Source organism: Erpetoichthys calabaricus, chromosome 3, assembly GCF_900747795.2.
Source record: "Erpetoichthys calabaricus chromosome 3, fErpCal1.3, whole genome shotgun sequence".
Taxonomy (NCBI): domain Eukaryota; kingdom Metazoa; phylum Chordata; class Cladistia; order Polypteriformes; family Polypteridae; genus Erpetoichthys; species Erpetoichthys calabaricus.
In genome coordinates this window covers 250,565,059-250,591,988 of record NC_041396.2, presented here as the reverse complement: position 1 = coordinate 250,591,988, position 26,930 = coordinate 250,565,059, and the positions used below count along the sequence as shown (strand labels likewise).

Sequence of the window (26,930 nt, the reverse complement as noted above, 5' to 3'; positions counted from 1 at the left end):
TCTTGTGCTGCTGCTAGTTAAGACAAGCCAAATAGCCACTTGATCTGAATCTTGTCGATGTTTCTTGCTGTAACTGTTGTTGTGCTGCCAGTCCTCCCACTGTCCCATATGCCTGACTGTGGATGTGTGCGAGTGCCTCCCCAGCATGACCTTGAACTGCATACGCATGGGCAGATACTTAGACTGATGGACATCTGTAGAAGTGCTCATTACAATCGGAGAATGATTGCAAAGCCCCCTTTCATTTCAGGGTGCGTCAGACACAATTTAAATAAATTAGTCTCATTATCTTTTCATCTCCTCTTATAAATGCATGACAGTACAAGTTAAACAATTATACCTCATTTTATTTATAATGTTATTTCGCTCCCAGGGCACACACAGATCTGTTTCTCAATTAATTCCATAATAGGATAAAAGGCATTGTGCATTGCCCCCTTTTTTAAAATTAAATAACGTACAATTTCTAAACTTGTGTGCTTAAATTTTCTTGTAAGAACACAAAAGCATTTCCATGCCTTCCAAAGTATTTAGTCTACTTGCAGTCACGCATGAACGTAATACTGACTTTGGTATTGGGGGAAAAAAGGTTTTTTTTTTTTTTTTTTTTTTTTTTAGGTTTTCATGTTAATTATGCTTTTCTTACTGCGTTCTTTCCATGAAGTGCGGGAACATGTGGTTTTACACTTACAGCTTTAATTGTTAGTATGGAATAAAAATTAATCACATTGCCGTTACATTAAGCTATGTAGCAGGTGCCCTTACGTAGTCGTGTTCCATTGAGAAGGGGCCTGGTGCTCCATTTTTCATCGACACTGACAGGTGTGCATTTTAACCCTGAAATGCACGTGTAGCCTTTATGCACTCATCTCATTGGAAATCAAGTCAAGTTGGGGAGCATGCACTGGTACAGTGTGTTGCCGCACCCACTACACGTCAAAACAGCTCGGGATCCCGGTTGGCTACCCCCCAGGCAGACACGCGGTCCAGTCCTACCCTCCGGAAATGACCCTCTATCTGCTGCAGCCAGGTGTTACATGGGCGACCCCTTGGCCTGGTCCAACCACTCTGGTCCCCAACAATGAGGATCTTATGAGCCGTATCAACCTCGGGGAAACGCACCACATGGCCGTAGTACCGTAACTGACGCTCCCTCATAATGCAGGTAATGTGCCTCATTCGGGACCCCATGAGCAACCGCTCATTCGACACAAAGTCAAACCAACGGTACCCAAGGATTTTCCAGAGAGATACAGTACCAAAGGAGTCCAGTCTTTGTCTCAGGTCACCTTTAAACATAGATGCTGCAACAGCATGTGAAACAATTGGTTGTTGGTCTCTTTTGATAGTTTGGATCAGTTTTCTTTTCAGTGGGAATGTTGGAATAAGTCACGTACGAATGTTTTTGTTTAGAATTTGAACATCAATGGACAATATAGAACCTCTTATGTCACAGTTCTGGCATTGTATTGGATAACTAGAAGGGTGTTTACCCCTTCATTATGCCTCCCAGAAGTACAAATACAGTGGTTTGAAAAGGGAATATTTAGGAGCATACTAGCTTTGAGCATCTGGATATTATTTTCCCATTTTCCTTTGCTTAGGCTGTCTTAGATGGAATAGTTGGTGAGTTGCTGTTTTCAGTTTCTGCCACAATTTCCTGAATGTATTTAGATCTGGACTTTGATGGGCCAATCAAAAACATTAATTTTCTAGCAAGACAATGACTTCTAACACAATATTATCCCAAGTCCCACATCTTCTGCAGACTACAGATGGTTTTCTTAGAGAACGTGTCTGTTTGTGTTGTACTTCAGAGAAGCATTTCTATACAATTATGCTCCCATCACCAGGATTCACAGTGTTTGCACCATTTTCCACTTTAAAACATTTTTTAAACACAGATTCATTTGCTGTTTTTGATATGCCCAGTTTCCACTTAGTTGTGATTTGAATAATTCATCCTCCTTAAAATGATCTGTTGGTGCTGTTTGTAAAATTTTATTCTTGAACGGCAGCGTTTACATATGTTTTGTAAGATGATATAATTAAAATTCTTACTACAAAAAGAACTTGTGTTTAATATTGTGACTATTAAATATATTTTTTTTTCTTTTCAGCCCTCAACTAAGTACAAGAAAACAAGATCCCTACTGGACCTCTTTGACGGCATGGATGTAAGTAACAGAAGCTTAATCTGAAGTTAAGAGGTCACATCACTGCCTTAACATGCAGCAAGGAAAGCCATGCAGATCCAGGTGTCATTCTAATATAGGGGTTAGAATTGCTGGTTTGGAATTAACTTCCTGAAGACCAGGTGCTTTGTTTTCTACAGGATTTGCAGATACGTTTAGTCGGAATTGTCTGTAGTGTAAGATGATAACTTACCAGGGAATCAATTACATAAGACAGCAAGGAAAAAAAGGTACACTGATTTGGGGAACAGCAGAAACACAAGTATTTTTCCAACTGTCTATCTACAACTTAGTTATTTACATTAAACTTGAGAGTCTGGGACATACGTCAAAAACCAGAGCACAAGAAAATGACTTGCATCAACCAAAGAAGCATTATTATTATTAGTAATGCATTTTATTTAAATAAGTTTCCTGTGTTCAAAGTGCTTCACAGAAATTCAGAATAAACAGCAGAATATACACAACATTGGATACAAATATCTGCATAAAACACTAAATAAAGCAAACTACAGGGTATACAAAGCAATGAAATCAAATAAGGGGCAAGAAACCATAATAAAATACAAATACCACAAGAAAACTCTGAACAAATAACTTAATGTGTAATACAAACACAAGTCTTCCTGAGTACCTGAACAAAGACGGTAAACCGAGAGAAGGATCACCAAGTCGGGGTAAGTTCAACGCCTTCTAGAACAGAGGAGTTTCAGGTTGCTTTTTAAAAGAATAAATTGAGTCAGCTGATCTCATTAATTTAGGGAGGTTGTTCCACAGTCCAGGTGCTATAGAGCTGAAGGCTCCTCTGTCAACCACAGAGCACAAGTTAGTTTGAGGCACAAAGGGAAAGCCAGAATCCATAGACCTTAGTGGGATAAACAGAAGCATAGTGATGGAGGTCACTGCTGCAAAACCATTTAAAGCTTCATAGATTATTAATAGACTTTTATATTCAGTTTTGTAAGCCACAGGATAGATGTTCTGTGCTCACTCTTGTGGGTCTGTGTCAGGACCTTTGTAGCAGAGCTCCGAACCAACTGGAGCCGCAGAAATAGATTAGAAGGGGCTACTGCGATTAAGATGTTACATGAATGTGGGCAAAATAAGAAAGGGAGGAATCAAAAATGACAGATTTCTAGCAGAAGGTCTGATGACATCCCTCACCAAGGGTGATTGAGAAGGAGCTCATTTTCTTAAGCTGAGTTTTAATTTCACCGAGGCAAGTTGTGAGCCAAGAGCGTTCTGATGAACTTTCATGTTTAACACTGCAGTTGATCTGAGTATCATCTGCATAAAAATGATAACCCTTTCCAAAGTTACAAATAATATGGCCAAGGGGAAATCTGTAGATACAGAGGAGCAGAGTCATGAGAGACTCTTTGTATGACTGGTGCTGAGCTGGTAACCCTCAGAAGCTTGTCTTCTGATTGGCTTGTGACTTTGCATCTGCCAGACCTCATCCTATCAGAGTTTCTTCCAGTTTCCAATTGCCTTTGGATTGTGTCGGACACTGTACTCACTGACGTTTTTTTTGGCAATTTCTCTAAATGAAAGGCCTACACTTCTGAGATTAATAATTCTCTTGTCTCATTTCATTTGTTAATTTCCATTTTCTTGCCAGTATCACTCTACTATTGTCCAAGTAGGACATCACAGCATGTAGTAACAGTTTGTTCCAGCTCTGCTTTAAGACAATGTTTTAAAGTAATCCGCAGAAGTTGGGTCACCTGTGCAAATTGTTTACTTCAACGTGCAAGGCTTAATTTACTTTAATTGTTGCAGAACATCTGTAGGTTGTAACCTATTATTTGTCCCCAGAAGAAGGCCCATTTATAATCTGATATTTCACTTTTTCAGTTTTTGCTAACCTCAGCTATAAATTTAAACCTCTGGGAGTTGACTGCTTACCATTTCACCATTTTAGGTCATTCATTGCATTTCAACGGATTAGACCAGTAGTGTATAAATTAATCTAAAACACCTAGACGGTTGGCTTTGCCACTCTGTCCAGTGTATGTAGGAGGTGCATCTGATGGCTGAATAGATGCTGCTTATATACAAAATTGCAAGACTAAATATTTAAATGAATCACCAGTTTCCAAATATCCCCAACTCACCAAGAAAGTTGCAGGGGCAGAAGAAACAGTTAGTACGTATGATGAATGGGAATTCTGAACAATGTAATGACTATGAAAGGGAAGTTGGGATGTCCTTTAGACCAGCATCCATGTATGAGGAAATGCAGGCCTTGCTGGTGGATATTAAGTGATGGTTGGAACACTCAGAGAAACTCCTAAACTCTGTGGACAATCCCTGGTCGCAGTAGGTGGGATTAGGTCTACTGCAGTGAGATATAGTCGATGTATTGCAAGGTTATTATAGTTAACGAAAACTAAAATCAAAACTGAAACTAATATTAAAAAAACATTTTCATAAACTGAAATAAAATAATTAATAGTTTTTTAGTTTTTCATTTTGGCTTTGTTAAAGTAGCTGGAAAGACACCAGTAACTTTTAACTCTAAAACAGAAAGTAATCCAGCACGAGCCGCCCGCATATACTGTGTTCATCCAGTGAACGGTGGGTGTTCACACAGCATTTGTGGTGACAGAGCGAGCCGAACATGGGCGCTTAAAGCTTGTGAAATATTAAGGAAGTTACTGTGCCGCCTTTCTTTGCACGTGCTGTATATCAAGATGTATTTTAAATGCCTGAAATCGGAATGTGCTGGTCACCAAAATATTTACCGTATGGACAGAAAAATCACGAGTGAGTAACATTTCAGTTTATTTCTCCGGTGCATGTGTTTTGTTGACAGTAATTCACCTGCCGCTTCGCACAGGAGAAATCCTTTTTGAAAATAAAACGACACTGATCGAGAGACCGAGTAGGTCATCATACAAGATCAGCATATTATTACTCACCAATCATTTTTGCTTTAAAAAAGTCGCTTAACAACAAGGTGATACAAATCTTGTAAAATTCCACAGTTGACATTGTCTGAACTGAACTACAAGTAGGTAAGCAAAAAAAGTCTGCCAACTGGTGAAAACTAAACCTACTAATGTGTTTTTGTATTTATTCTATATTTTTGAATTTCTTTTTTTAGTTTATATTCACAGCTCGGGCGGCACGGTGGCACAGTGGGTAGCGCTGCTGCCTCGCAGATGGGAGACCTGGGGACCCGGGTTCGCTTCCCGGGTCCTCCCTGCGTGGAGTTTGCATGTTCTCCCCGTGTCTGCGTGGGTTTCCTCCGGGCGCTCCGGTTTCCTCCCACAGTCCAAAGACATGCAGGTTAGGTGGATTGGCGATTCTAAATTGGCCCTAGTGTGTGCTTGGTGTGTGGGTGTGTTTGTGTGTGTCCTGCGGTGGGTTGGCACCCTGCCCTGGATTGTTTCCTGCCTTGTGCCCTGTGTTGGCTGGGATTGGCTCCAGCAGACCCCCGTGACCCTGTGTTCGGATTCGGCGGGTTGGAAAATGGATGGATGGATGGATATTCACAGCTCAAAATACTTGATATTGTGAAAATAATCCTGTAGCAGAATTATAAAACGTGTCCCCCTTTTTTCAGTCTTTCTTTTAAAATAGATACTTGAAATATATTGTTTTTATTCCTAACATCAACCATATCATACATATTGCATACCAGGGATTTTTCCTGCCTTGCATTCCCTGCCTGCTGGGATAGGCTCCAGGTTTCCTGCCATTCTGCTCTGGATAAACAGGTTTAGAAAATGTATATATTGTTCCTAATCTCAGATGCTGTCTCTGTTGGTTTGTGCCCGTCCATACAGTGATTCCCTACTGTTGCTCTGCTCATTAAGGGTTTACTGTTTTTATGCATAGCCTATTCAAGTCTCACTGCCTCTAACCTTGACACTACATGCTTGTTTTTCTTTGTTTCCCATTCAAGCCTAACAGCCCTGTTCTTCTTAAGCCCCCATGATTTTCATGATCACACCTGTTGGAACAAAGCTTCTATTTTTTGATATCTTTTCAGGTCTGCAGGTGGCAAAATTCTGTCTATAAATTGTATGTGCCTGAGATGGAACCAGAGATCAATATGGCTAGTAGAAAATAAAAAGCCCAATATGGGAGATTTTTGAATGCAATATTGAAGGCATTCATTATAAGCACATTGTCTTGGAGCAGGATATGTTGTGTATCGTAGATATTTAAGAGTAAAAAACCCTCAAACCTTAAAATTCACCCAAATTTCATTACAAATTTGCCCATTTTGGGTAATAAAAAGAAAAGTGCCAACAATCAGTGCAAATTTGTTCAGCACAAATGACATTGAAAATATTTTAAAAAGTATATAATTGTTAATATTTAGTACCTGGTTTTGATTCTGCTTGTTTTTATCAGACAAAAACAAAACCAGATAGTAAACCATGTAGTATAGTAAGCGTCCACTAGCATATCCAAATCCATTAAATCTACAGTTCTGTCTGATTGTGACACAGAACTAAACTCCATAGTAGCTCTTTAACCGTACCATAATTACTGAAACTAATCTATATATAAAATGAAATATTTTTGTAAAATAAAAACTAAATTAAAACTAAAAATACACAAAGCAAAATTAAACTGAATTTCCAAGTAAGCTCAGAAAAAATATAATAAATAATAATACATTTTATTTATATAGCGCCTTTCCCATGCTCAAGGCACTTACAGAATATAATAAAGAACAACAGTGTATACAGTATATAGCATTGTACAAACCAGATAAATAAATAAAGAAGATTAAGACAGTGAATTCTGGAGAAAAAAAAAAAGAAAAAGACAACATAATTGATGGTCTCGCACACACACACAGGTTACATTAGCATCTTGTCAGAGAAGTAAACTGAGAGAAGGGTAATAAAGTCAAGTAGAGCTATAAGCCTTCCTGAACAGATGAGTTTTGAGTTGTTTTTTAAAAGAATTCGTGGAGTCAGCTGACCTGATTAAATTCGGTAGGTCATTCCAGAGTCTGGGCGCTATACAGGTGAGGGCCCTGTCACCCATGGAGTGTAGATTAGTGAGGGGCACAACAAGATTGCCAGAATCGGAGGACCTTGGTCGGCAAACAGGCACATAGTGATGGAGAAGGTCACTGATGTAGTTTGGCGCGAGGTTATTTAAGGCTTTGTAGGTTATTAGTAGGATTTTATATACGATTCTGTAAGACACAGGGAGCCAGTGGAGATGGAGCAGGATGGGTGTGATGTGCTCGCTGCTGCTGGTTCGAGTAAGGACTCTTGCAGCTGAATTTTGAATAAGCTGGAGCTGTGATATAAGATTAGAAGGGGTACCTGCCAGTAGGGAATTACAATAATCGATGCGGGATGTGATAAAAGCATGGACAAGTTTCTCAGCATTAGAGAAGGAGAGGAAGGAGCGAACACGGGATATGTTACGGAGATGAAAGTAAGAAAGTTTCTTAGTGTGATTTATGTGGGCGGAATAAGAGAGGGAGGAATCAAAAATGACACCAAGATTTTTTACAGTAGAGGCAGGTCTGATGAGATCACCGCCAAGATGGACTGGGAAGGAGCTCATTTTATTAAGTTGCACTTTAGTCCCAATTTGCAGGAGTTCAGTTTTATTGCAATTTAATTTTAAAGAGTTCTGCTCCATCCAGGTTTTAATTTCACTAAGGCAGGTTGTGAGCTGAGAAAGCTCTGATGAAGTTCCACTTTTAACATTGAAGTAGAGTTGAGTATCATCTGCATAAAAATGATAACCCAGTCCATAGCTACAGATAATATGGCCAAGGGGAAGCATGTAAATACAGAAAAGCAGAGGACCGAGGACAGAGCCTTGAGGGACTCCTTGTGTGACTGGCGCTGAGCTGGATCTGCTTTTGCCAAGACTAACAAACTCTTGCCTATCAGTCAGATAGAACTTGAACCACTGGAGGGCAGTGCCAGAGATACCCAGCATGTTCTCCATTCTGGACTGTAGGATGTCATGTCTGACAGTGTCAAATGCTGCACTGAGGTCTAACAGAATTAATATGCTGGTTTGTCCAGAGTCTGCTGCCATAAGCAAATCATTGGTTACCCGTAGCAGAGCAGTTTCACAGCTGTGCCGCGCCCTGAATCCAGACTGAAAGGGTTCCATCAAATTATTAGAGGTTAGGTAATTGGTGAGTTGGGAAGCTACAACACGCTCAAGAACTTTTGACAAGAAAGGTAAGTGGGAAATAGGCCGGAAATTGTTAAGATTGTCAGCATCAAGACCAGACTTTTTTAACATTGGGGTTACAGAAGCAATTTTAAAAGTGAGCGGTACAGAGCCAGTGTCAAGGGATGAGTTTATTATTGTTGTAACAGTCGGGATTATGGCATGAAGGCAGGATTTAAGTAGTGTGGTGGGGATGGGGTCCAGTACACAAGTAGTCGGCCTCATCTTACAAAGCAGGTTATTAACAAACGCAGATGTGACTGGTGAGAACTTAGAGAAGGAGCTGGATGGAGTGGGAAAACAGGGAGAGATATAAACAGATGATATATTTATGTTAGTTGAATTATTTAGATCTTTAATTTTGTTACGGAAAAAGTGGAGGAATTCCTCACAGACTTCAGTTGAAGAGGTAGTTGGGCCAGATGCGGGTTCGAGTAGTTTATTAACTACAGAGAACAAAACCCTTGGGTTATCATGGCCACTTTCTATTATTCTGCCATAATGGGTGTGCTTGGCAGAAGTTAGTGCTTCTCTGTAAGCTCTTTGGTGGTCAGAGAAAGCCTGGATGTGCACGGTGAGGCCAGTCTTACGTGACATTCTCTCAAGGCGTCGGCCAGCTGCTTTCACAGATCATAGCTCTGAATTATACCATGGAGCTGAACGCTTAAAGGAAACCTCCTTATATTTTAAAGGAGCTGTTTTATCTAGTGCTGAATGAAGGGCTGAGTTATAGTGGTCAACAAGACTATCTAGTGTTAATGGAATAGCTGAAGGCAGTAAAAGATCAGAAATGGATCCAGAAAGGATAGAGGGACAGATATTTTTAAGGTTTCTGTAAGAAATTTGTCGTTTACAAGTAAGAGGAGGGAAAGGCAGTGAAACAGTGAAAAATACTGCTTTATGGTCAGAGAGTCCCAAATCAGTGCTGTAAATGTTGGCAACAGATAGTCCAGAAGTGCAGATCAGGTCCAATATATGACCGCCAGAATGGGTTGGAAAATCAACATGTTGTGTCAAGTCAAAGCAGTCCAGTAAGGATAGGAATTCATTTCTCAGTTTAGATGTGGGGGTGTCAATATGGATGTTGAAATCACCAAGAAGGATAATTCTCTTAGAGTAACAGCTTAGGTGGGTCAAAAGTTCAATCAGATCGGATAAGAAGGATGCATTGTATTTTGGGGGACGATAGAGAACAATGAGTGAGACAGGATCTGATTCCGTTATTAGTTTAAGAGCCAGGCACTCAAAAGACAATGGACAGTCAATCGGGATTCGTTTAATGTTTAAGTCTTCTCTGACAATTCCTGCAAGACCACCGCCTTGTCTTGAGCTGCGAGGCTCTGAGTGGAAAGTGAAACCAATTGGAGTCGCCTCTGTGAGAGACGCAAATTCGTTTGGTTTTTGCCAAGTCTCCGTTAAACACAGAATATCAAGTTCTGACAGCACCAATGCTTTGCCATTAAGAGACCTCGAGTTAAACAGTGCAATATTAGTTAATGAGGCTTCTTTCTGCACAGAGCCGCAATCAGGGTTTATTTCCACATAATGTAAATTTGGCACACTGACACTTCTATTTCCAGGGTCATGAGAAGGACGGCGTATTCCTGAGCAAATGCTGCTGGTGGTCTTTTCATTCGCAGCCCGGCGGTGGCGGCGACCTGACCTGCGATGTATATATTTCGGGCGCTGCAAAATACCGGCGTCCTTTAGGATGTTCCAGTCAGACCATTTGCTCTGGACAAACTGTTTAATAAGAAGGAGTTTGTAATGAGAGTATTTTAGCATGATACTGGGCAATACTTATCTGAATAGCACTGGAGAAGCAGCACAGCAGAACCGGTAGGACAGGCGGGTGTGGTAGTGTAGGTGAGCGGCGATAGCAAAGCAGCAGAAAGCATAACATGAGGAGGTAGCAGGATTTGGAGGTTCCAATACATAGCCACAAGGAGTAACGCTTGGTAATTTTAGGCGTGATCACCCCGGAGCCAAAAGCCAGATTAGTATGAACATCAGATCAGTTCCCAGTCGTAGAGTACTGTAAGATGAAACGGGAGCAGATCAGCATAGCAGATATAATCACGGAGACAGATCATCCCGAGGTGCTAGATCGCCAGGTACAAAGACATGGTCGTAGGTTCTCGTCCCGTGATCCACAGACTCGGCTGTTCCCAGTCAAAGTACAGTCCATAAAATCTGTAAATATTAAGCCAAATCCATACAATTCGAGTCAGCATTATCCACGAACTATACGTATGATAAAAGAAATAAAACAAGCGTAAGAAAGTGTAGAATTTAGGCGAATTTGGCGAAAAGTGTTGTTAACAGGGCGGAGCGGCAACAACATCCGTGCACCAGCGTCCCCTCACCCGCCCTTAGCCTAAGTTTATATAGAAATAAACTAATATAAAAAGGCAAAACTATAACCACCTTGGTGTACAGTAGTAATTGAAGTTCTGCAGCTGTACAGAATGGTGCAAAAATGTTAAAAGCTCTGGGTGTTTAGGTAAACGGGTGTGTGGATAAAAACACCTTTCAACATTGTTTACTTCCATCATACACTGAATACAATTTGCACAACTATGCCAGATTTTATATGTTGATGTCTAAAGCTGGTTAGTAAGGTGCCAGTGTGGTATTTTTATTTTCTAAGCTGTTGCTTATCTAAGGCACAGTGAGTGTCCGACTCCAGCAATCCCAAGGACATAGAAGAAACCTGAGTGGAATTCTTTTCTTTTTTTATGTTAGGGGCAACAGTAATGCAACACATTTTAACATTGTTAAACCTGCCACATCTGATTTAGGATCATGAACCATCTCACTCCTTCAAGCTAATGCACATTAAAATTATACTTGGTTTTAAAAACAAACATGTATTGATGACAGCTACGTAAAATAATCCTGTCAAAGAGGTAGTAGTTGCTGATTAGAACCTTCTTATATAAATGGTAAGACTTTGACATTGTGTTTGGTTACCAGCTATCTGCAAAAAGTTTCAAGATGCCCACAGAGGCTCATTACTAAACCCTTCTTTGTTATTCATTATGCTGTCAAACAGACTTGCAGGGTCTCGACAGAGCTCAGTACTACACAAAACCATCCAGCTCGAGCCCACAGCACTTAGAAAATCTTGTCAAACATGCTGTGTTTTCTAGGGCGACTGAAGCCTGCAGTCACCTTGTGGCTTGACATGCCAGTCAAACAGATGCTGTCCCACTATGAAGCTGCAGCATACAGCAGACCTAGAACAGTCCTGAACGTGGCCATACTGCAGACAAAGGTGCGGTGAAGATTTTGCTTCCATGGGTTGTAAGATGTTTATTTTCAGAAACCTAACTAGTCAAAGACAAGTTGCACTTTCCTGTCTCACATGTTGAAAGTGTTTCCTATTTTCTGTTTCTGATGTTCACATTTCTTGTGTCAATAAAAGTTAAAAATGCAGATTATTTATTTGCAGTGTTTCATCGTGCAAAAAAATGTTAACAGCTTAACCTTCTGTAAGAACTACTGTACATGTAAAAAAAAAATGGCCATGGATGTATTAATGATTAAGAAGCTGCTTGCCTGTTGGTTTGATGTGAAGATGTGGTTCACTTACTGTAGCGACTTTAACACAGGCATATGTTCAATATCGTCCCAATGACGCTTGCTAATGTTTTGTTATTTTTATCTAAGCCTGATTCAAAATTCTGTAATTTCACACGTGTGAGCCTCTCAATATAAATGGCAACACTGGCTTCACGTTTCCAGGATATGTTGTATTTTATAGCTGTGCTTGTTCATTAGAATTGACCACCATTTTCAGAAACTACTGCTAATGCATCAATAAAGCTGAAAAGCGTTTTGCAAATTAAAGCACTCAAAACAGTTTGCCTGTGTTGAATGTTTTTATTAAATGTACATACAGCTGTGCATAATACAATCACCTTCTTATAAAACAAAATGCAGTTTTTTTTTTGTTGTTGCAGACACAGGTCTGACTGGTGTAGATTAGAGAGAGCTGTTCAGTTGCAATGATTTACACGTGACAAGCCCAATTACGTTTGAGTTGGTGGGCCTACATTTTCATTATGTTAGACAAATTCTCACTGGTCATCAAGCACCATTTAGGCTTTAAATCCAAGTTTTATTTTTTTAGGAAGCTGCCTACTTATTCTTTCTATACAAGTATATTGCACATTTGGTGGGCTGGGAGAAGGGTTCTGTGATTTAACTGGATACCCAACCCCCTGTATGGTTTGTTACTTAAAGGTTGTATTCTGTGGATTTTCACCCCACCATTACAGTATGGAGACAAGTGTGGCCTTCTCCATTTAAATGTTCCCGTTTCATTAGTTGCTGGGTCACCATGTACTGTTAACTTGTAATTTTCATAGAGGCCCTTCAGTAGGAAAATGGATTACTTTGTTTCCTGTATTTATTAAAACAGTGAATTAAAGCCATTTAGCAATAGAATGGATGTCCATCTTTGATATTAAAATTTAAGTACCAAAAATTTGTTGTTCCTCCATTTAAACAGATATTGTTCTGCTGCTGCTTGCCTGACCTTCTTTATTTTACTACGAGGAGGCTGGAGTGTTTGCTCTTGAACAGTGTCTTTAAGGACTAGCATGTCCAGATTACTCTGAGAGTGTAACTGCACTGCGCTGTCTTCCACCAAAGTTTAAAAGCACTGCAGTCCGCAGCACATGCATCATAGAAACGCATGTTCTGATGGCCAAGGTCAACCCAGTGACTTACAGAAAGGATGAACCCTCACCCATGGAGACGCAGCAGTGTCCATTCCTTCTCTCTTCCAATTGCAGAAGCACAGTCCTCAGTTGAACACTTTGCATTTGCCCCACCAGGCAACAGCAAATTGATTCTTGAGGATGAAAGATGGCATCTTATATTCTGATTGTGTATGAATCCGAGTGGGTGACATACCGCACCCAGCGCTGTGGCAAAGCAGGCTGAGAGATGGAGAGCCTGAGGAAGCGTATCTGTAGACCAGTGCACGTGTGCTTCGGCAGTTCAAAAGACAGACTTGCTGGGCCAACTTCCAAAAGAGATGCTGAGCTTAAACCTGGAACTTCAAGCTGCAAGGAGAAAAGCCACCAAACAGAAAAAAAAAATAAAACACACAAGACCACATACAGTGGAAACTCGGGTCACGACCGTAATTCGTTCCAAAACTCTGGTCGTAACCCGAAGTAATTTTCCACCATAGGATTGTATGTAAATATTTTTTTTAAAGCACAAAAATAATTATACCATAGAATGCACAGCGTAATAGTAAACTAAATGTAAAAACATTAAATAACACTGAGAAAACCTTGAACAGAGAAAAGTAACATTGCAAGAATTCATGCTATAGCCTTACGAACCGATCGCTGTAAACACTTTTTTTTTTTTTTTGAGTTTTAAGCACAGGGAAAAACATTAACACTTGAAAAATCCGTAATTTAATAAACAACCAAGAAAAGTAACATTGCAACAATGCACACTATGAACCGATCGTTGTAAACAGAAGTGAAGTGGAGGTTAAAATCCAATAGAAAAAAGTCTTCATTAAATGTGAGATTAAAACAATGCTCAACTCAGTCTCTTTAAAAACAAGCCCGGTGCAATCTTTAACTGCCGTCTCAGCCTTACGCAGCCAGCTCTCTGTCTCTCGCTGGCTGCACAGGGAGAGACTGAACACATACGGAAATCATCGGCGCGTACGAACCGGAAGGGAAACTGGCTTGTTCGTCACCCGAGTGTGTGGTCGTGAACAGATGCAAAAGTTTGGTGAACTTTTTGGTCGTAACCCGATTTGTACGTGTTCAGAGAAGTTTGTGAACCGAGATTCCACTGTATGTTAGTAGGACAGACAGACTATTTTGTTGCTATCCCAAGTCTGTCACTTTATTCATTCGGGGTCATTTAAATAAGCGGTTTTGAATTCGGACATGTGGCACATCCACCCAACGTCCTTGAGGAATGGGCACACATGGTGCGAGTTCTGGTTTACATTTTCATAATAAACTCATTGCTTTACAATGAAAAACTGTGTGTGCTTTTTATAAACCTGGATGAGATTTCTAGAATTTAAAAATAGTACATAAAATTCAAAACCTATTTAAAAAAGGATCAATCCATCTATTATCTGAACCCATCATCTCCAGGCAACATCAGACGCAAGGCAAGAACCAACTCCAGAAGAGACTGCAGGGCCCCAAATCAGAATTGTCAATTAGCCTAACCTGCACCGCTGTGGGACATGATGGCCCTAATGCTGTCACACAGTGGCTACCTCAACATGTAGTACTGTAGCCTGTTACCTGGTGTTACCACACATCATTTCATCTCTTAGATAAGGAGGCAGTCATTCCATCCACAAGTTTTTCATTGGCAGCTAAAATATGATGAAGACAGAGTGACACTTTGCTGCATTCATCAGTGGATGTTTCATTGCTGTCTATCTCAATCTACATCTGTGCTAAGGGAACACATGGGCCTCTGGTCCTCAACTTAAAAGGGATGTGAAAGGGGCGAAGGTCACCAATATGATCATAAAACGTGAATATGAATTTTGAACACAAAGGTAGCATGTCTGTCTATGTCTATGTCTGTGGTTTATATTCTATTTGTAAAGGTCCTGGGTCCATGGACTGAAGAAAGCACCTACAGTATGGGGGTCCTGTTGGATGTTTGGCATGGAAGAGATTGGTGCAGAACTCTATTACAGGATATCTTGAATAGTAGTGGTTGTTAAAGTTATACAGGTAATTTAAAGTGAACTCATTCAAAGCAAAAACAATGGTAAACATTTTGTATCAAAACCTAACATTATTACTAACTTATTATACAGTGGGTTTGAATAAAGAGCTACTAACCAAAAAAACAAACGTTTGTAATTAGTTTTACCCAGGAAAATACACAGTCTACTACTGGTCTGTTTGTAAAACTTCCTTAAAAAAAAAAAAAATCATCATCTCCATGATCTAGATATTCTGTCTCGGTCTCGCGTGAATGATGATGAGGATCAACCTGCTTATGCAACACAGGGCACCATCTGCAGTGCCAGTCACTCTGCCGAGATTATTGTGAGGCTCTCCATCTTCCAAAGTTGGTTTTGTGACTGACATGCACCATTATTGCTTGGCTGTACTTGACCTGTCGGAGATGTAGGGTGGTGTGCGCAGTTGGCCTTGTCAATCAGTGTTGCCTGGGGCCATGTATGTCATACCAGTGGTTTAAATTGCAGTCTCTGTGGGTCACACGTGTAACTGTACTTGTCATGTCAGATACAGTGTGTGTGAGGTAGCACACCGGGGCATGTGGCCATAGCATATCAAGTGACTTCCTGTGCGCTGCCACCGTGCGAGGGACTTCAAGCCCAATTTTGGTCCCACCATCTCATGATTGCAAAAACCAAGGGCTGTATTACAGGTGTCTTGGCGTAATCAACGGTGACCAATATAAAGCTTTACAGACAAGGGGTGCATGAATTTTTGCATGACAGACAGACAAGCCTTTAATCAGCATGCATGTAAACATTTAATGTTGGATGTGTTCTAAGATTTTTAATTTAAGGAACGCATAAGTTTTAAGAAAAGGAAGTTATATTCACTAGTTAATGAGCCAGAGTGGCAAGTCATTTAGCACATTTCACTCTACTTTGTACATGTGACGTGATGACCCTATAAGCCTATAGACATGCATGGCCCAGACGGGGATTTTTAAAAAAAAATATGTGCACACTGGACTGCATTATAGTGCTCTGTAGAATGCCGATGAGTGGCTAGAAGGACAGTCTATTCATTTTGACTTGCCTTTCCCAAGTATGTGTGGCGGCCAGAAGTTTACTTACTTTTTGAACAAATTTCAGAAGAACAGGCCATTCAGCCCAAGACGCTTGCCAATCCTAGTCCCATTATTTCTCCAAAATATCATCAGCCAGATTTGTTTGTTTCCCATCAGGTGGGCCATGGCTTGTTATAGATTATTTATACATTACTGTACTTTTATGAATATAGTAAAGTTTTAATAACTTAGTAAAAAAAAAAAAAGATCTAAACGTGTGTATTTTTGTACGGTGGCGTAGTGGTTCTGACAGCATCTGGATTTAAATTCTAGCCTGCTATGCTGTCTGTTGGCCTGTCTTCCCTGTGTCTGTACAGGTTTGTTTCCTTCAGGTTCTCTAAGATGTCCAACTTCGACTAACTAACAAATCCATAGTGGCTCACTACAAGTCACTGTGTGTGTGTTTGTTTGTTTGAACCTACCCCATCTGCAGCTGATGCTGTTGTGATAGGCTCTGCTCAGCCATGAAAATAAAAATGGCTGAACTGACAGAACGATGTGCCGTATGACAAGAGATGAATTCCATTAACCCTAAAGTCTAACGAGTAGGTTCAGAATAAAGGGAGCTATTACATTGTGATTTTTGTGTGTGATTATATCATAAACCATTTCATTCTTTTACATTTGAAAATGTATATAGAACTCCAGGCTTGTAAATGGAAATGCAACTTATCTGAAACGAGTAAGCTGATTTAAACATACAACTATGTACAGTGAGATTTTCATTACCATCCTATTTACATCCCTGTGTAAAAGGTAAGAATGTAAACTTTAATCAAAAAGTTAACATCAACAAGAAAGGAAAGGTACATGACACAGTGCCATGGCACCAGAACACTTTACTCATACCTTGAACATAGCGGAAAGCTGTGATCCCCCTGGGAAGCGGACAATGTCCCATTGGATGGACTTGCTAGACTGCTGGAGTTCTGCGCTTTGATCAGGGCTGCTTAAGTTCTGTGACATGCTAGAGAGAGAAGGAGGGATATGACTTTTATTCATTGTGGAAAGCAAAAAAAGGCAATCCCAGAATACTATACAACGAATAAAGGGGTAGTAGGCAGGGTACCAGCAGAGGTGGAGATTCACAGTATTCGTTCTCAAGCCACACATGCCCAGAACTGACAAGATGTTAGTCTGCATGCACTCCTAACAAGGCAGGCAGCACACACTTGTCAGCCTCTGCAGATTCTGGGAGAACATGGGATGAATCAAGTTGGAGTTGGAAATGGAATCAGTTGCCTGTAATCTGCTATTTACCTCAGGGTGCCTTTTGGAACTGGAAGATTCAGCGACACGTTCAAGGCCGAGCTGCAGTGGCGAGAAACAAAAAATTATAAACTAGAATCACAAGAGATAATTATCTGATATATAATGAGATAATATTATGCAAAATCCCAAACTGGACATTAAGAGAAGAACTGCAGCTGCAAAGTTCTCAAACTAAGACCTGAGAACTCAGCCATAGGTGATTTCTCATCCAACGGATTATTGATGTGCTGCCATCACACATCTTCAGCCTTTTTTGTTTTTATGGGAATGCAGCACATGTGAGACACGTGAGAAAGTACACTTTGCATCAGACCACCAATAACCTGCTGCTGCACAAATAGGCTCACTGAGAGAACAGATATTTTAAACACTGTTTGGGTCCACTGTCTTATTTGTTGTATAGTACATACAGTGGAACCTCGAGATACGATCACCTCTGTATACGAGAAATTCAAAATACGAGGAAAGTATGAGCGAAAATTTCTGTTCTAAATGCGAGCATTGGCTCGCGTAACGAGCCACGAGCCAGGCTGTGGGTATAGCTCGCGGCTTAGCAAGGGGGCGTGGTAGCAGTTGCGAGCCGCGATCTGCGGTGTCTGCGTTTCTCACTTAAGTGTACAGGTGGGAAACTGCCCACATCCATGATTGTTCCTGTGGCTGATGGGCTGCAGCTGCCATGTCCTCCCCGCATATATAGAGAAGCGCGAGCCGGTTAAGGGGGAGAAGAAGTGAGAGGAGAGGAGAGAGAGAGAGAGAGAGCAGGCAGGCGGGCAGGAGAGCAGGCTCGCGTGTAGCTGAACAGGCGAGCCAAACAGCTGAAGCAGGGCGGTGTAGAGAAGGTCAGCTGCATTAAAAGTGTCTCGCCTGTTGCAGAGCCCGCAGGTGAGACGCTAACAGAGAAGAAGCACCGGGGATTGTCATCTGTTTTTTAAAGACTGCATCCTTTTGACGTTTTAACCTCATGTTAAAGAATGCTCTACTGCACTTTGGACACCTGTTTTGATTCTTTTAATAATCAGTTATATTATTTACCAGTGTTATTTATTAAAGGTAGACTACAGTATATATAATTTATCAGTGTTATTTGTTAGGAAAATTGATTTTTATGTTAATATATTTGGGGTGCGGAACGGATTAACTGGATTTCCATTATTTTCAATGGGGAAGTTTGTTCTAGATACGAGAAATTCGCTATACAAGCTCAGTGCTGGAACGAATTAAACTCGTATCTAGAGGTTCCACTGTATTACCTAATTACCCAGCAGTACAGTAGCAGCTGCACGGAGCAAGTAAATGTGGTGATGAGGATTAACTGATTCATGAGCACCAATTAGGAGAACAAACTAACAGAATAGACTTTGCATAAAAAAGAAAGTGTGAAGTCATCAGAGAAGGAAGCTATTATCAAAATGGTAGGATGTGTGAAACGTCTCATTTTCTAAAGTAGTTCCTTGTGTATTAATGTTGTGCGTCAACATTACTCTCAGGTAGCATGTTAACCAACACATCAATTAAAGCTTTTCCACTACAGAAGATAAGGTGACGTGTTACAAGATTAGTCAAATCTGGACCTGGACTGTGTCAACATTTGACTCAAACTAGAAATGCTTCTCAGTGGTGTTTTAGTGTGTATTTCATCAGCAATGATCATCATCTCAAATGTACCTTTCAGGTGCTCCACTGTATAAGCAGATCAAGATTATACTTTTTAAATAACAATATCCCAGATGTCGTGTGAAACCCTAGAGTACCACAGCAGGGACTAAGACAGCCTTAGTATGTTGCTTAGCAAAAGATCTGGTGCATTCACAAATATGAGGAAGTACTGAAGGGACTCTACAATGACTACTAGACTAATTTACACCTACATGGGCTTAACCGCAGCACTTCCACTAAAGAGGAATGAAGGTAAAATTCCAAACCTTGTTACTGATCAATGACGTGATTAACTTGGTACACTTAGGTACAGATCAGGCCTAGTTTTTCAAAACACACCTCTTTGGAGGAAGGTCACAACGCAACTTCATGTAGACGAGAAGTCTGTGAGTGAAGAAAAGAAGGGTCACTCAATAGCTGAAGTTAATCAACACCCCCAACCAACCAATCCCCCCAATTTCCATCAAGGGGTGGGACACTCACCTTCCTGTAGGATCTCTCTCCAGGGTGGGAAACAGCCGGAAGGGTGGTGCTAGAGGGAGCTCATCGTACAGCTGGTACTGCATCACAGTTTGCTGGTGGGGGTAACAGATGGCACAGTTATTCAAGTGGACTAGTTATGTCTAGCAGCTGATGTTCGTGAGTATGGTCAATGTTAGTCAGCTGGCACTCTGTTGGGGGCCTTTGGCCATGCTGTATGCATTTCTTTTATACGTGTTAAGTTACTCCTGAGAACTAGGGGATTGCGTAGATTGATACTTTCAGGAAGGGCAGCCAAATCCACCAACTACCACCCTCCCACAGCAAGGACCCCCTCCAAATGTTAACTATTATGTGACCTATTTGGAATGTGATGTCACAGCTCGCTTTATTCCTGATGTGTCAGTCCCAGCTCAAGGCACCCACCTCCGAGTCTAAGGCCATAGAGCTAAATCTAATCAGCACAGTGAGAGGTTGTGGGTCAAGAGTAAGGAGCAGCATGTTCAAGTGCCCAAATCTGTCTGGTTGCAAGCACAAAATAAGGATGAACAGTCATTCCTGAAATACACAGGTTCATTTTAAACTACATTATCTCAGACTCAGATACCAAGAATAAGTCATCAAGTTACCGATGCAAACAACTGTGGGCATACAGGGCTCTGCTCCCAAGCACAGTGGTAACATCTGTGTCTCGTCCAAAAATGAGACTGATCATCAGGTAAAGCTAAAAAGTGAGTCAAGTGTGAATTATCTGGACATTATAATGACATGTCAGTTATTGGACTGGCTGCAATTTCCACAGCATGTAAAGTGTCATTTAAGACCTTCTCAGCCATGAAGCTCTGGTGTGTACACTTTTCTAAATTAAACTAATTTACATAATATTCATTAATGTAATAATGCTTTTTAGTTAGTTGTTTATTACAACTGCCTGTCTGCTTTGTGCAGAGTTTCTTTCCTGGAGATGTCTAGTCCGTGTTTGCTGACATGCAAATTAAAGAGAAAGAGTGACAGTTATTAAAGTCTCTGAAATCAAATGGGGTCAAGCTGCCCATCACGTTTGTGACATAATGGGTGTTGAAAGTAGATGTGTCACAGTGCTATAATACTTACTCTGTGTATGAGCAGATACTGTACTGTGTACAGCGTTTATGCATTATTATAGTCTACTGTTTGCAATGATGCAAATTAAGGGGGGGTTGCAAAATTGTGTTTTGACTAGAGAGGAAGAATGGCTTGTATCTGTGCTACCAGGAAGCCACATGCTTTACCCGCAGCAATTTACTAGATTCTGAATTGGTCCTCTTCTGACAGGAACATCTGTGAATTGGCTACAGTAGAGTGGAGTTCCAGGCTGGTGCTATCTAACTGGTGATCCACTCCACAAATATCCAAAAACGTTTGTAGATTACTTTGGCCACAACTGGTGAATCTGTCCAGGTCAAGCATAATGTATTAAGTGTTGGAGAAAAGAAAGCTAAAGCATGCGGGGTATGTGCTATCTAAAGGACAACTGTCAGTGTAAAACTCCCCCATCTTAAACAGCAGTCAAAAAGGAAAATCAGTTCCTCAACTGTGCCACAATCAAAGCAGAAGCAAGTGGATTGCATCCTCTTTCATAAAAATCCACGAATTCATTGAAATGTCAACTGAGCGTCTCTAATGATACAATTAAATGAGATGTCATGCCTTCAAATTAATAACAGGAAAAACACAGCACTAAACATTACATGGCAGTTCTCCCAAGTTTTGCTTCTATCTAACATAATTCTGGACTACTTGGTCATAAGTGAATTGAGAATTCCAAATTATCACTATATATCATTCTTTCATTGTGCCAATTGTTAGCAAAGATACCCAAAGTTCCTGACCCAGTCAAGTTATGTTGCAATGACTATTAGCCACATTCTGTCTGTTCACTTATTTAATGGATGCCCTCAATTCAGTTTTTGGTCTGCAGGAAGTGGGGTCTATTCTGGCAGCACTGGGAAAATGGTAGGAACACAACATGGAAACAGCAGCCCTCATACTTCTCCAAACCAATTATATTTAAAGCTAAAATTCATCCTGAAACTCATCAGCTCCACTCGGAAATAAGTGGTATACAGTCGACCCTCGTTTATCGCGGTTAATCAGTTCCAGACTCTACCGCGATAAATGAATTTCTGCGAAGTAGGATTCTTTATTTATAAATCGAATATTTTCGCAGTTAGAGTATAGAAAACCTGTTTACGACCTTCTAAATATGTTTTTTTAACATTATTAGAGCCCTCTAGACATGAAATAACACCCTTGTAGAGATGGGGACTTTTAAACACTGCAAACAAACATTTGTCTCTTTTTCAAAAGTTTAATCTGTGCTCCATGACAAGACAGAGATGACAGTTCCGTCTCACAATTTAAAAAATGCAAACATATTTTCCTCTTCAAAGGAGTGCGCGTCAGGAGCAGAGACTGTCAGAAAGAGACAGAGAGAGAGAGAAAAGCAAACAATCAAAAATCAATTGGTGCTATTCAGGCTTTTAAGTATGCGAAGCATTGAGCAGGAAGCACATCATATATCATTGAGGAGTTTTATTTAATACATAATACGTGCAGGTTAGGTGGATAGGCGATTCTAACTTGGCCCTAGTGTGTGCTTGGTGTGTGGGTGTGTTTGTGTGTGTCCTGCGGCGGGTTGGCACCCTGCCCGGGATTGGTTCCCTGCCTTGTGCCCTGTGTTGGCTGGGATTGGCTCCAGCAGACCCCCATGACCCTGTATTCGGATTCAGCGGGTTGGAAAATGGATGGATGGATGGATAATACGTGCTCTGATTGGGTAGCTTCTCAGCCATCTGCCAATAGCGTCCCTTGTATGAAATCAACTGAGCAAACCAACTGAGGAAGCATGTACCCGAAATTAAAAGACCCATTGTCCGCAGAAATCCGCGAACTAGTGAAAAATCCGTGATATATATTTAGATATGCTTACATATAAAATCTGCGATAGAGTGAAGCCGCGAAAGTCGAAGCGCGATATAGCGAGGGATCACTGTACTGTGGATGGCTCTCTTATGTGTTTTTTCTATAGACAGGACTAGCTGGACCGACTGGGTAGATAAGGTTACTCATACTATACGGCACTTTTACCCTGTAATCCTGCTGCCACTTCCAAGGCAAATAAGTGTGTAAGGACCCTTACCTCCCCATGACTGGGATGAATTTTCAGGATTCGGTAATTTTCAAATTCATCCAGCCGGACAGATTCATTAAAGCGGCACTCGTCTACACGGACCGCAGTTCCATAACCTTTGAGGGATGAAATGGCAGATTCAAGGAGAGCTCCAAGGTAAGATATGTAGTAGGTTCTCGGTGGAAATGGTTTGCAAAATTTTTTTACCTCGTAACTGAGACTTCCCAACGCTGAACTCCTCATTCAAGCCAATCCTGATTTCTGAGTGAAACAGAAAACATGTCAAGTTTCAGTCAAACAGTCAAGCTCGACAGTCAAATGTAATGTAAGATTCTAGATGTTGCCCCAGTTTAAAGACTTGTTCGGCTACATTTGTGCTGCACAGCCATTTTTATTAACCAAATGATTAAGTCGAAAACAAATTCAAAATAGTATTGAGATAGTTAAGCCTACTTGCAGTACACTCCATTTGAATATACACAATATATAGTTTCAGCTGGTGACTTTTGTTTTGCTGCATTAGTTGAAACAGCCCCACACAGTGCTGTTTACAACAGGAACCAGCATCTTCTACATTTCTAGTACTGGAAACAAGTTTGCCTCCTAGAGATTTAATGAAACTTGTGTACAGAAAAAAATGAGACTCACCAGAGCAGCTGGGCAGGAAGCACTTGACTCTAATTTCTCCTTGGACATCTGACTTCATTAGGGTGCCCTATGAGAGATACCAGGCAGAGACAGAGAGACAGCTAGTCCATCCAATCAGAGGTGGTTTTGTGACTATTAGTACTTTCCTTTTGTCCCATGTACCCTACAGATATCATGCTGGAGCTTTGGTTTAGCCAAGCAGGTTGTCCGTTTGATAAGCAATTAGTTAAATCACAAAAACTCCATCATGAACAGTGCTGCACATCATCTTACTGACATACTAACACTGAGTACTTACAGCCACCGAATGAATCAACAGAAATGTGGCAAGAAACGCTGCTGGGGCTCCTTTACACCAATGGCAGTGTCATCTGCATCTCGTGCAGCACTTCCAACATTTAAAAGCCTGTACAACTGTCCTACTCTTTGTCTTTTACTTCTGACCCCGGGCGTGGTTAAATCTCTTGGCACAAAGTCTCGTCTCACGGGATGCGAGTTCTTGATATTTTTTAGTTTATAATTTAAAAATGGAATAAGAATCTGAAAATCTAACAACATCACTTTAAAGTTTGATAAATTATGAAAAGAATGATACCAAACATGTATAAGTAGGTTTTAAAATAAGCCCGATTTGAAGTGTGACATAAAACGTCACATAAATTCGTTGTACAAAGTCGCTGCACTTTTAGGCTTAGGATTTTATATATACTGTATAAATATATATATACACATACATACATACATCCATTATCCAACGCGCTATATCCTAAGTACAGGGTCACAGGGGTCTGCTGGAGCCAATCCCAGCCAACACAGGGCACAAGGCAGGGAACAAATCCCAGGCAGGGTGCCAGCCCACCGCAGTGTATATATATATATATATATATATATATATATATATATATATAGAGAGAGAGAGAGAGAGAGAGAGAGAGAGAGAGAGAGAGAGAGAGAGAGAGAGAGAGAGAGAGAGAGAGAGAGAGAGAGAGAGAGAGAGAGAGAGAGAGAGAGAGAGAGAGAGAGAGAGAGAGAGAGAGAGAGAAGATTACTGTGACTGCTCTTTTTTTTTATTATTAACCAGGTCAGACATTTTTCTTTGTTTTCAAGTCAAGTCAACTTTATTTATAAAGCACTTTACATACAACAGCCGCTGACCAAAGTGCTGAACATAGGCTAAAATAAATTTTAAACAAAAACAAAATAATAAATAAGTAAATAAAATACAATAAATGAAACTAATTAAAGCATAGTAAACACAACTAAACAGAGTTAAAACAGAGTAAAATCAACTGCTCACACAGGATCAAACGCCAAACCAAAAAGGTAAGTCTTAAGAGCAGACTTAACAATGGGCAGTGAATTCCAGAGCCTTGGAGCCACAACGGAAAAAGCCCTATCCCCCTGAGCTTTCGCTGAGTCCTAGGCACATCCAGTAGCAGCTGACCAGCTGATCTGAGTGAGCGGGAAGGAGATAATTTTAAATAATTTTTAAATAATTCTGGTGTATATTTGAGGGGGGGGGGTTTGTTATAATATTTATTTAGCTTCTGTACTATCTATCACTCAATCAAATATTGCATCTTCCTATCTGTCTGTCTCCGGTGTATTTATCATATCTCTCTATTATAAAAAAAAATCTTGGAAGGAGACGAGACGTGATTTTTCTCGGAGAGACACTTATACGTCCTGCAAGACGAGTCCAAGCCCGGGGCCGGAAATAAACAACAAAGAGTAGATGACAATGTAGAATGTCATAAAGAATTAAAAAATGTTGGAGCGGTACACATGCACAGCAGGTTAGAGGTAATGGAAGTACGAAAATTCGAAAGTCTCAAAAAAAGGATAGGAAAGATCGCATTAGCGCAAACAAACAGAAATGATTACTTGGTGAAATTACGGAACAGCGTAAAGAGATCGAATATATTGTTCAGATTTAAACCTTAAGTCAGAGACTTGTAGATCATCTAATTCGTGTTGCCAGCAAGAATTAAAAGATTCCAAAAACATTGGCATGGTATGAAGTCCCATGAGACAGAAACTTTTAACATGAGATTCTTTCAAGTCATGCCCTACTAACAATTATTTTCAAACAAGACCACAGCCATCTAACCTCAGTCATGTGAATGCTTTTGTCTCACACAGTTCCTGTGCTCTCAGCTCTTATAAATTTTATCAGGACAATAATTTTATACGTTCTAGATGACACGTCAACGACTAAGCGAAGACAGAGCATGGACAAACAATTGAAAAAGACGTTTTATTTATGAGACAGAAAGAAACGATATTCCCACACAGGCAGTTAGTTGTACATTGTGTTGTCACGATGTAAGTCCAAACACGGAATCAAAATTCAATGCAATCTTGAAGAAAAGTTAATTCCAAATATTGTTTTTACTAAAGTTTTAAAGTAAAAGTGGAAATAATGCATATGTAACAATTTCCATGAAAATAACAATCTCTTAAAATTGTATATCCGGTTAACCAAACCTGGGGGTGGGCGAGCGAAGCGAGCAGGGGGCGGAGCCCCTTAGTCTATTTAAAGATCAAGAAAGGTTCTTCAGCAGCTCTTATTATTGTACTAACCATGGTTCCTGACAAAGACAGGTAATAGAATAATTCAAAAATATTTGCTATCGCTTTCCCTATGTGTGCATTCAGTGCAATTCCTCTATATTCACATCTCTTGAATGAATTCTTGAATGAAGAGCCTACTTCTCTGAATCTGTCATTATTTTTGAGGCAATTTTCTCAAGTCTTGTCTTTACTATTCCTCGTGTCTCTAACACTCGCACTTCCTTTTTCGTTGCATCACCAAAGCCAAACTAACCAATCAGATTGCTCTGATGGACTAGCGACACATACCTAGGTGTTTTATTAGACTAGGGGGCTTCGCTCGCCAACCCCCGTGTTTGGTTTTCCGGATACACACTTTTAAAATTTTTTTTTCTTTGAATTGTTGCTATTTCATTAGTTTCACTTTTATTTCAGAACTTCTGTAAAAACAATACTTGGAATCTTTCAAGTCCCAATATGCTGAATCTTTTAAATGAGGTCAGTGAGACCGGTGTTTAGTGACTTTGTACCATAATTCAGGATAGGTTTCTCTGTTTGGAATTTCAGCACAGACAAAGCGATCTACATCATCAGCAGTTAATAATTTTTTTTGCAAAGTAACCAATAAATGCATGTGAGGTAAACCCCGTTTTTGAAATTCTCTTGACTTAAACTTCAAAGCCTTACAATATTTACATACTTCTGACATATCACCTATGTCCATATATTCGATCTCTATTCGCCTTTTAGTTATTTCTCTAAGTAATAATTTCTCTTTTTTGTGCTAATGCGATGTTTACTTTCTTTGTTTTGACACTGTCGTTTTTTTCTGCTTTCATATTCTGTATCTTGCTCTGCATGTGTTTCGCGCCATTTTATTTTGAGTCTTTTGAATTCCAGTTTTCATTATTTTTGACCTGCTCTGCATGTATTTGGCCCCTTTGTTTTGTAAC

General features: G+C 40.3%; 2 protein-coding genes across 3 annotated transcripts in view; one reads left to right on the top strand and one right to left on the bottom strand.

Annotated features, from left to right (window-relative positions):
* LOC114648777 (cohesin subunit SA-2-like) overlaps positions 1 to 12,248 on the top strand; it is a 152,512-nt gene extending 140,264 nt beyond the window's left edge. The window contains exons 33-34 of the mRNA XM_051924767.1: positions 2,121 to 2,177; positions 11,522 to 12,248. Of these exons, the coding sequence (XP_051780727.1) occupies positions 2,121 to 2,177; positions 11,522 to 11,530 (66 nt within the window). The 3' untranslated portion in view covers positions 11,531 to 12,248. The remainder of the gene's footprint in view (positions 1 to 2,120; positions 2,178 to 11,521) is intronic.
* An 11-nt stretch (positions 12,249 to 12,259) lies between these two features.
* The window catches only part of ap4m1 (adaptor related protein complex 4 subunit mu 1), a 40,769-nt gene continuing 26,098 nt past the window's right edge, over positions 12,260 to 26,930 (bottom strand). Inside the window, exons 9-16 of one of the 2 annotated variants that reach the window (XM_028798029.2) lie at positions 23,425 to 23,491; positions 22,984 to 23,037; positions 22,786 to 22,892; positions 19,608 to 19,699; positions 19,464 to 19,508; positions 17,457 to 17,507; positions 17,046 to 17,163; positions 12,260 to 13,444 (exon numbers count right to left, since the gene is read on the bottom strand). In XM_028798029.2, coding sequence (XP_028653862.1) covers positions 13,253 to 13,444; positions 17,046 to 17,163; positions 17,457 to 17,507; positions 19,464 to 19,508; positions 19,608 to 19,699; positions 22,786 to 22,892; positions 22,984 to 23,037; positions 23,425 to 23,491 — 726 coding nt within the window. In that variant the 3' untranslated portion in view covers positions 12,260 to 13,252. The remainder of the gene's footprint in view (positions 13,445 to 17,045; positions 17,164 to 17,456; positions 17,508 to 19,463; positions 19,509 to 19,607; positions 19,700 to 22,785; positions 22,893 to 22,983; positions 23,038 to 23,424; positions 23,492 to 26,930) is intronic. The other variant, XM_028798027.2, reaches the window with a different exon arrangement.